Source organism: Malaclemys terrapin, chromosome 3, assembly GCF_027887155.1.
Source record: "Malaclemys terrapin pileata isolate rMalTer1 chromosome 3, rMalTer1.hap1, whole genome shotgun sequence".
Lineage (NCBI taxonomy): Eukaryota > Metazoa > Chordata > Testudines > Emydidae > Malaclemys > Malaclemys terrapin.
In genome coordinates, this window is record NC_071507.1 from 133,921,915 (window position 1) to 133,933,055 (window position 11,141).

The following is an 11,141-nucleotide window of genomic DNA, read 5'->3' on the forward strand; positions in this document are numbered from 1 at the left end:
GTTGTGGCAAGAGAGTGTGTGTCTGTAGGGAAAGATATAGGTTGCGGGTATCTGGGTGTAGGAAGAGTAGGAGTTGGGTATGTACATAGATGTGTGTGTATATAGAAGAGGATGAGTTGTGAGTGTGTGTAGGGATGTGTTTTTGTATAGAGAAGGATACAGGATGTAGCAAGAGGTCTGTGTGTGTAGGGGGGAGGGTATGGAATCAGACAAAAGATGTGTTTGTTCAGAGAAGGATATGGATTAGAGTGGTAATGGGTATATAGAGGAGGGAGCAGTGTAGTGGGGGTGGGTGCATGAGGTGTGTGAGTAGAGGATAGGATAGAGATTTTGGTGGGGGATGGAGCGGATCTGTATGGTACAAGTTGTGGGATGTGCGTGTGTGAGGGGGAATACAGGTTGGGGTGGAGTGTGTGTGTGAAGGATGAGGGTTGAGGCAGAAGGGGAGGGTACAGCATGGGGTGGGGTAGGGTGTGGGTTGTGACAGGGAGGGATTGTGCTGGGGTTTGGGGAGCAGGGCAGGGGTTGTGGTGGTGGGGTGTGTAAGGGGAAAGGAGGTTGTGAGGGGGAGGAATGCAGAGGTGGGAGGGCGGGATATGGGTTGTGGTGGGATTTGGGGAGCAGGGCCGGGGTTGTGGTGGTGGGGTGTGTAAGGGGAAAGGAGGTTGCGAGGGGGAGGAATGCATGGTACAGATGTACAGATCATGGTGTGAGGGATGGCTGCAGTGGTATATGGGTTGTGGTGGTGGGGTGTGTAAGGGGAAAGGAGGTTGTGAGGGGGAGGAATGCAGAGGTGGGAGGGCGGGATATGGGTTGTGGTGGGGTTTGGGGAGCAGGGCCGGGGTTGTGGTGGTGGGGTGTATGGGGAGGAAGGGGGTTGTGATGTAGAGGAGTGGGGGTAGGAGGATGACGGGTGGGATAGGGGTTGTGTGTGAGAGAGGGGAGGTGCGAGGGGGTGGGGCACAGGCTGGGAGGAGGGTGGTGGTGACGGTGTAGGAAAGCTGTGTGTGGTTGCGGCGGGAGGGGTTGGTGCGGCCTGCGCTGTCTGAGCTCAAGGTACCTCCCGTCACCCAGCAGCAGCTCCGCGGTCCCTGCTGAAGCCACAGGGGCTTCCCCGCCCCAAGTGCTAGGGTGAAATCGGTGCAGTCGCCCTCGCTAAAGATGGTGGCGGCTGAAGCTCGGGTCTTGCCCTTGTTAAAGATGGCTGCAAGCGAGGTTGCAGCCCGCTTCCCCTCAGTAAAGAGGGCGATTGATAGGGAGTCTCTCACGGCCACTCTATTGCCCACATTAAAGATGGCGGCCGAGCGCGTTCACGCTGCCCAGGAAGGGGTCAGCTCAGTGACGCAAATTTCACTACCGGGTGAACGCCAGCGGGCGCCATATTGTCTTGTTCGTGAAGACGAGGAGTAAGGGGGAGGAAGCGGCAGTGGCGGTGAAGGAGACGAAGCGGTGCCGCCTGTGACCGGTGGGGGGAGGAGAGGGAACATGTAAGTAACGGGGCGGGCAGCGCTCATCGCGGCGACCGGGGGCCTGAAGCGACCGGCATCCCCGCCCCGCCGAGGGGGGAGGGGCTGGAGGGCGCTCGGCGCTGTTGTCCGAGCCGCTCGCTGTGTGAGGGGCTGGGTGCCAGCGCCAGGCTTCCTCCGCCTCTGGGGAGAGATTTATGTTCCCGACGGGAGGAAGAGCATCTCCCGCCCCCGTGGCGGTTGGCACTTGCGCATGCGCTACGCGAGGGAGCTGGGGTACAATCGAGGTGACTGGAGAGAGAGAGACCCCCGTTTCTCGCGGTGCGCATGCGCTGCTGTCCTAGGGGGGTACCCAAGAGACTGATGGAGACTGGTCTCGGTACCCCATATTGCGCATGCGTAAGTGGTCAATTCTAGCAGAACCCAATGGGTTGGAGCGCGCAGCCCACGCTGCTGTTCGAGCAGGAAGGGAAGCTCTTTGTTGAGGTCTCTGCCATGTGCCCGTGGTCCACAACCTGCCTGTTGTGTCTAGGGCTGCCCAGCTTTTGGACTTTGTCTGCGACAGTGCCATTAAACTTACTCTGAAACCCAGTTGAGCCATCCTAGGTGGAGGGTTACTAGGTTTGCATATACCCGACCTGCTTTGTGTTTAGGTCGCAGTGACGATTATGTAATTGGGGTAACTTAGGCAGTGCCTTGCTCAGGTACAAGAAAGCAAGTGACAAGAGGGATAGGTTCATGGTCCGGCTGATGGAGAAGTACAAACCTCTCTTTAAACTCAAAAAAGTAGGATTCTTCAGCTGCTAGCAGTGCTGATTCTGTGTACTAGTGACCAGAGCATTAATAGTTATGAGCCAGATTTTTGCTGTAACAACATCAGGATTCTGTAACTGTTAAATTACCAGGATACTTCTTTTAAATACTTAATGTGAAATGTATGTTGCATTGCACCAGCATGTGTGATGATCATTCCACTGGGGAATTCCTAAGGGGTAGCACTACCAATATTATCATTTACAAAATGCCTACACTTAGTTGAACAGCTCAGCAGAGATAGGACATTTCTAAACACCTCCTTAATCAGAGCTCAAGTTTTCAATCCTTACTCCTGTTAAGTGAGTAATACTTACACAAGCAGTTCCATGGAGTTCAATGGGACAGCTTGTATTAGTGTATATACTACTTTCTGTGAATAAGGGATTGGGCCCTTAATTATGTAGCTACTGTTCTACCTAAAGCTTTGACCTGCCTAACTTGGGGAAATTTAACTTCACAGCCTGTCATGTATTATTTCTTTTCTTCTGTTACTATCGTACCTGCCCTAAAACACACAACAAGAGCCTTCCTCTCAGGAGTGGGGGAGGCTAGCATATTCTTGCTTTAAAATGAATCCTCCAGATGAGAGAGTCTCAAGCAGGTTAGGCCTTTGGTTCAGCAAAAGGCTCAGCAAAGTAAGATATTGTGGGGGCAGGTGCCTCCAGCTTCATTTTCCATGGCTGGCAAGCCAGGTATGGATTCATAAGGTTGCCATTGACAACAGGTTTGCAGTTGGTCTTTGGATGGGTTTTACTTGGCTAGAGAAATAAATATAATGGAACAGTCACCTTCCCTGATGGACAGACATTACTTATGTATCGTATGCCTCATCAGTGTGCTTGGTTTCTATAGAAAACAAATCCTTCAGGAAGGATGTTACAGTCTAATGTAGACTGATAGTACTATTCAGGCACACAATACGTTGGATGATCAGTTGAAAAATCGAGTGCCAGCCCTGTTAGTTGGGGTGACTTGATTTCATTTCTTTGTGCACCCATCAGTTTTTTCATGAGCGTTTTCTAAATTTAGTAGAATTTTGACCATGATTTAAAAAAATAATTTTATTTCTCGTGTAAATGTAAACAGTCCAGCAGCTGTTTCTGTATATGATATCAATGTAATCTTCTATATAAAGATAATTTAAAAATAGATTTGGTATGTTTGTTACATTAGTCACAGATTTGTGAGATTATCTGATCCACAACCAGGTGAAGAAAAATAAAATATGCAGGTTATGATGGCTTGGATGTACCTATGCATGTTTGTCTTTATCTCTCCAAACATCAGAAAGTGCACATAAGACACTGCAGTTGCCCATATTTTGCCTATTGTGCTTTTTAAAGTTATCTTTCTGGCTCAGTTCATTATTCAAGTATAAGCTTGAAATAACAGAAGACTAAAGTTTCATCCCTTTGGATTATTCTTTCAGTACAGGTTTTTTTTAATAACAGTTTTTCAGTTAAATTTACCTCTGTTCAACCTGCTTCATTCCGGTGGGTAGTAATGTAAATGTTTCTCAGAATTGCTGATTCTTGAAGACTGTTACAGGTGCTAAACAAGCCACACATTACAATTTGTCCTTTATTTGTCCTTTATTTTGGATCGTCGGTACATATTTGGAAGGCCTGTATTCCATGCTTGGACAAAGGGACATTGGCAAGAATGGTTAAAGTAAACTTCAGATACTAAGACCGTATGCAGTTAGGCCTAACTGGCCATAATGATAAGTAACTGAGATAAAAATGCATTTGGTTTTGCTCTGACTTCTTCCTAACAGAAGCTTTAGAAATAATTATATTCTGCAAGAAGTTGACATTTGAAACAAATATTTAAAAAATGTTTATGATACTTCTGACTATCTTCGGTATAAGGCAGATACCACAGTAACTGAGCAATAAATAACTTCAGCAACTTAGAAACGCTACTCATGGTAACACTGAAGCCTTTGGTCAACTAAAAATGGGTTGGCTGAAGCAGAGTAATGCCCAAGATAGTTATATTAACTCAGTCCAAACTCACTTTGCAAAGTTTTCATATTAAAGGCCACCAAATACAGTAATATATTTAGTATCCTTTAAAAAAAAAATTAAATAAGGGAAATTGGTGCTTTGACCTGTTGTTATCGGCCTGTATAATGTATTTGGGCACACATCACAAATCTACAAGAAAATATTTCATTGTAGGGACTAGGAGGGGGGCAAAAAGAACAAATGCGTGTTTTCTGAAAGAATTGGGAAATGTATGTAAAGGATATTGTGACCCCTGTTCTTGGCTGTGACTGATGAGTGCACATTGCTATTTGCGGGGATACGCATAGATATCTTTTAAGTAACCTTTGTGCTTCCCTCTGTCCTGGGCTGGCTGTGTGCTGGGTCAGCCCCCCACTGTAAATTATGCTAGTTGCCATAGTCTCCAAGAGTCTGTTATAGCTGTTGGGATCACTGGGCTATAGGAAGGCCCTGGACATGCCATTACACCAGATCTACAGCAGGAGAAGGTCCTCCTACAAAATGTTGATTCTCTCATAGGTGTTTGCTTCAACATTAGGCCCTTTTTTGTGTGGGTGGCATGGCACAAGATAGCTCTACTAGAGGGGGAAATCTGGGCCAGTATTTTAAAGAATAACACACAGAAGCAAGTATCAGAGGGGTAGCCGTGTTAGTCTGAATCTGTAAAAAGCAACAGAGGGTCCTGTGGCACCTTTGAGACTAACAGAAGTACTGGGAGCATAAGCTTTCGTGGGTAAGAACCTCACTTCTTCAGATGCTTCACTTGCATCTGAAGAAGTGAGGTTCTTACCCACGAAAGCTTATGCTCCCAGTACTTCTGTTAGTTTCAAAGGTGCCACAGGACACACAGAAGCAGTATTACAGAGAATGTTACAAGACTATTTATATTGTTCTGTGACATTGTACTAACTTACATCCTAACAGGAAAATATATACAAGTAAAAAAAAAAAGGGGGGGTAATTGGAATTCATTAAGTATCTTTCTTTCAGGTAGTAATGTCTGTATAGCAAGAAAACTGAATTAGGTTCTTGTTCCCCCTTTGGTAAACAGATTTTTAATAGATTCCAGTCTTCTGGTCTGACATGGGGGAATAAGAAAACAATTCTTAGAGCTCTGATTAAGTGGTCTTTTGTTTATTCCTGGCATGCGAGAGCAAGGAAATGCAAAAGAGAGAGAGCTAATTTCACTGGTAGGTGAAACAGCCAGAAATGAAACTACCACAACTTTGTGTTTGAGTGTGTATTGATTTCCCCTTCCAGGTAGGCACTTATGAATTTAACATTATTTTCTGGACCTTTATATCCAGTTATGCCTTTTAAATTGTATTCATTTATGAGATCAGAGTCGTACCCTCTTCCCATTTGCTAAATGCCAAACTGACATACCACTCTATTGGAGGGGAGATGTCTTGCTTAACATTTGAATCCAGCCAGCAAGAGAGATGTGCAGCTTCCTCAAGCTCCCAGATTCTGTTTGTACACTGAACTGTATTTTCCAGCATTTCTTTCCTTCTCAAAGGGGCTCCACCTCTTTGGAAGGGAAATATCTTTTAGAACCTCCCACAGCTCTTACTGACTCTGTGTTATAGTGAATTTTCATTAGTGAGAAGTGGATTTGGATTTGTCCAAGTGCTACCCAAAGGGGCTCTACCTCTGTGGTGTCGCCAGCATAGGAAAAGACAGGCAAAGCAAAGTCCAACCATTTATCTTTTGTGTGGCAGTACTCCCACTAGGCACCATGCTTGCCTTAGTAATACAGTTTTTAATCAGCTCATCATCTAGCACTTTAATTTCAGAGGTGTCTTTCTTATAACTCTGTAACTTGGACTCTGTCTTCTACAGCCTCCGGTCATTGCTGCCTGCATGTGTCAGTTCTTAATTTGAAGAAAAGGGTGTCAACTTTCAGATGGATGAAAGTGCCTAACACCCTGTCAGTTATTGTGTGGAGACACCCATCAGTTCTCTGAGATTAGTTCTTTAAATTTATTTTTGATAGCACAAAATTGGTGATCCTGACAGGGAAAAATACAAGAATAGCGTCTGTTATTTATTGCTTAGGAGTATGAGACAAAATAAATCTGCCTTCACATTCTAGTTATACCTTTCACCGTGAAGTTTGGGTAGATAAGTGTCCTTTATAGTCTGTTATGGATAAAACAGATAACTTGGTTCCAATTAATTAACTACTACCCTTGAATCTTAAAACCTTACAGCTTCACAGAATTACTAGGTCTTACAAAATGCTGGCACCAGTGATCCTCCCATGGCCAGCCATGGTGGCTTGAGAATTATAGTGTCGCAGTGGTGAATTTGTAAAGCAGCCACCCCACACAGAGGATCTGGACTGAAAGACTTGAGTTTTCTCTAATATATGATCCTCCTAAGAGAAAACTCTAGTCTTTTTCTGTCCAGATTGTCTGTGTGGGGTGGCTGCTTTACAGATTTGCAGCTGGAGTCCCCCTTTCCCAAACCTGGGGCTGTGAGCCAGGCTGGGGTGCAATTTCACAGCAGGGAGCCTTCCAGCAGTGAAATTGACATTCTTGTCAATTTCATGGCTGCTATTATTTCACAATTCCTCTTTGGCTCCTACTGTCAGGTCTGGGCTCACCTGGCCGCCTCCCAGTGATGTATTGGGGGCGGGAGAGGAGAACCCGGGCTTGGGCTCTTCTCCCCCTCCCTCCCACACACAATCCCTCAGTGGGAGGAGGCGGCAGGGCTCTGGGCTGTCAGCCAGCAGGCAATGTAAGTAATGCAGTGTCTACACCAGTGGTTCCCAAACTTTAACAACCTGTGAACCCCTTTCACTAAAATGTAAAGTCGAGTGAACCCACTCCTAAAAATTAATATTTCCAGGGATTTGCTCCTTTACCTGAGTATAAATTATAAAAGCAGTGATTTTGGAAATATAAAATTTGTTTTTATGACAAGCTTATTACACACTATTATTATTATTTATCATTACAGTATTTTTATTACATTATGAAAATGGCAACACTCTTCCAAGATCTCACTTTCGTAGCTTGTATCATTTTGAATAAGCCTCTTATAAGACAAGGCTCCTGTGTTTCATCAAGGAGTATCAAACGTGAAACAGCATGAAGGCATTTAAGAAGCCAACTCAGAGTTCCTCCTACACAAGCATTCAGGTCTTGAGCAGTCCATCAAACAACGCACGTTACAACAAAGCTTAAACTTGTTCTTCATAGGAATTTTAAAAACAATACTAGCTGTCTATTTAATTTTAAAAACAGCAAAAAATATCCACCTCCCTTTCCATTTCCTATAAGGAGTCTTGAAGTTTAAATCTCCTCAGTATGATAGTTATGCTTGCTTTGATCTTCTTAGCTCTTGGAAGACCAGGGGCTCTGCGCTGCTGGCCCCGAGTTGTCCCGGTCCCTACGGACAGGTCTGTCTGCCATTAGGAAATTTTTTCACGAGAACCCCCTGTAACATTTCGTGAACCCCCAGGGGTTCACGAACCACAGTTTGGGAACCACTGGTCTACACTGACCATGCATCGTCCTAACTACATTGACATAAATGCTATGCCTCTCACAGAGGTGAAGTGATTGGGTCGAGGTAGTAGGTGACTTACATTGGCGGGAGCTCCATTCTAGTGTAGACACGTAATTAGGTCAACGTAAGCTGCCTTGTGTCGACCTAACTCTGTAGCGTAGACCAAGCGTGAGACTGATGTTTCATACTGGAGGTTTGAGACCATCACCTTCCAAGAGTTAAAATCTTGTGAGATTATATTGTTAGTGAAGCAGAATTACAAGTTATGTAATTTTCTCTTTGGAGATACCATCATTGCAAAATTCTCATTTGGAGGAAAGGTTTCAAACCTCCAGTATGAGATTAGTCTGATGGTAGAAAGCAGAGACCCAAGAGTGAGAATCCTGTCAGAATATCTTCTTTAGAGAGGCAGAATTAAAAGTGAGTTAGTTTACCATCATGGGATGCGAAAGGGAGATTGGTTATGAAGTCTGGTTATTCTATATAAATCCAAAAATAAAGGGCATGTTTTCTTAATTCTACACTTTCTCTTATATGTTCCTGTCACTGAATCTGTTGCCTTGTGTACTTCACTGCACCACTCTTTTATAGAAATATTGATACTTTTTAGTGTTGCAGTATCATTTTCTTGGCCATCAGAGGAGTGCATAAGAGCTATCTCTACTATTGACTGAGGTCTAAAGGATTATTCAATAAAAACAAACTGTGTAAATGGAATAGTCCCTTCAATAGTAAGCTTAAATAGTCTGTACGTCCTCCTATACAACTGGGCTGCTGGGACTTATGTACCAAGGAGCCATTTGTGGTATTTTACAATTATGCTGTTTCTTTAAATTATTACAAAGACCAGCTAATGTTTTCAAGCAAGTTACCTGCTTATGTTTTCAAAGAATAAACCAAAGAGCAGGGCTTCATTTGAAGTCCATTTTTAGCAGCATGGAGCATCCAATTTTGACAGCTCATTTCAGTGTAAAATTGTTGTTAACATTCTGGGATCTTAGTCTTAATGTGTCGGCTTGAGGTATCCAGAAAAAATATTTGTTCATTTCCAATTAGGGATGTTACAGGTAATTAGATCGTTTTGGTTGAGCATTAATCAGAATGCATTTTGAGTATTCATGTTGTCGGTTGCATGTCATTTATGTACATGACTCCTGAGTGCCATAGTGGGATGGCATTAATGTCTGTTTAGTATTCGGAGACTAGTGGTGGACTATTAGTATTTAAAGCCTTGTCTACGTTAGGGAAGTATAGATTGGTGTAACTGCATTGATCAGTAGTTACACTAATACGTCCTTCCATTTGTTTGTCACGTGACATCCCTACAGCAGCCTGCGGTATTTGCTTTTGTGGAAGAGTAACAATGGGAGTATTGAAATATATATTTTAGCTTTTTCTTACTGTAATATAGAAGCCAGAAATCAAGACAGCTGGCATCGTGTTCTTTGGAGTCTAGTGGTTATCTAGAGTTTCTGATGCTTTATAGTAGAATGCAAAGATATTTAGGAAGAAACTTGATTTATCTTCACAATTAGAAGATGTGACGATCACTGAAAAAACAAACTAAATTGTGTACAATTTCTTTATGTATGAAGGCAAGGTTTTTGTAAAGTTGCTTTAATTCATACCTGCAGTCTAATACAGACACTCTCTTAAGCATAAGTCAGACCTTGCAAGATCATTTTAAATGCCAGGCTTGTGCCCTTGGCGTGTAACTTTTCCCATCTTTCTACTGATATAAAAACAAAGTGGGCTTCTTAGTTACAGATCGAGATGCTATTGACTTGTGCTTTGCCTTCGTGTTATTTGGTGTCAGTATGTCCTAAACTGGTGCCATTGAGTAGTATGGTACCTTAATGTAACAATGAAACTTCTTTGTTTTATCCTGCAACAAAAAGGTGGTGAAAGAAGTAAAATAAATTCATGCTAATAATCTCAAAATTGAACTGGTCTTGTTAAAAACTTACAAAGTTTGTTTCACAGCTTCCAAGAGGCTTGCATTTTCTTTTACCTGTGCCGTATTCATGTAATTACATACAACACATTTTGGCCCCACTCCCACAAGCCGATCTATGTGGGTAGAGCCTGATGCCTGTGTGGAACCCCAGTAAAGTCTGTGCAGATCAGCTTTCAGGATCAGGGCCTTTCTTTGTCTCTTGATAACAGCATTGTTTGTAGGGTGTATAGAAAAATACCTTTCTCCACAAGATCTGCTGTCTATATAATAATATCTGTTTTTTAAAGAACACACAAGTGCATCAGTTGGATAATATTGTTCTAGTTATAAAAATAACTCCTTAAATGTGAAGTGGTAATGGTAATCTAATATTTACTTTATTTAAATTGCTGTCATGTAACTTTATCTTAAGAAACTTATTACCACATCTTGCATATCATTTTGTAATTTATTAAATGCTTTATGAACATTTTAGGGAAAGTATATTAGTGTTTCAGAAGTCATACAATGTTGTTGAGTTTAAACAGTACACAGCTGTTTTTAATAACCTCTTTCAGTTGTTGTTTTGAACAGTTAGCATTTTCCTCTAGCTAAAATTATTAAACCAATACTGCTTTGTCAACTTGGTTTTGCAGGAGTTAAATGTCTCTGTGCAATTGTGTAATAGGTTCAAGTATGTAAAGCTTCCTGAGTATCAGTTCAAATGTAAAACCATTTTTTTAAATTAAATGTAGAATATATAAAGAGTTAAAGATGTGGGATCAAGGTGGACAGCCTTGGCAGCAATGGCCTTTGAACCAGCAACAGTGGATGCAGTCCTTCCAGCATCAGCAAGATCCAAGTAAGTAAATAACAAGATTTGTGCTATCAAAATACAATTTAATTTATTTTTTGTAATCTGAATTTTAGTCCTTGGATTACAGCATGACTGTGGTTACTCCTTTCTTATACCAGCTATTGAGAAATTGTATTTTCTGATGCTCCTCTGGGCTCAGTGATGCTTAGTGTCTCTTCTCTCCCTCCCCTCGTCCCCCAATTGATTTTTAATATGTACAGTACAAGTAAGTGAATTGATTTGTCTTGGGTTGATAAAGTATTGACAGACTATAATCTATTCCCAACAGTTAGTCTATTTGTTCTTGATTTTTGTTGCCTTAGTGATTCTTGATGGCTCTTGGCCTTTCTTTTCAGAAACATTGGCTTTTGGCCAAGCTAAGTCATGAGAAACCTTGCAGTTGAGAATGCCTGCTGTACTAGGAAATGCCTGTCTGGTAAAGTGTGCATGCAGATGTGTTTAAAAATCACTTCAGTGAAATCTATTTTTGTGTAGATGGATATATTATTTATTTTGGTTACAGTAATGTGAATGGTGTGCAA

The 11,141-nt window shown here is 42.4% G+C and overlaps 1 protein-coding gene across 1 annotated transcript in view; it reads left to right on the forward strand.

Moving 5' to 3' along the window:
- Positions 1–1,383: 1,383 nt before the first annotated feature.
- Positions 1,384–11,141, forward strand: part of PNISR (PNN interacting serine and arginine rich protein) — a 29,151-nt gene continuing 19,393 nt past the window's right edge. Inside the window, exons 1-2 of the mRNA XM_054022462.1 lie at positions 1,384–1,487; positions 10,499–10,605. Coding sequence (XP_053878437.1) covers positions 10,518–10,605 — 88 coding nt within the window. The 5' untranslated portion in view covers positions 1,384–1,487; positions 10,499–10,517. The remainder of the gene's footprint in view (positions 1,488–10,498; positions 10,606–11,141) is intronic.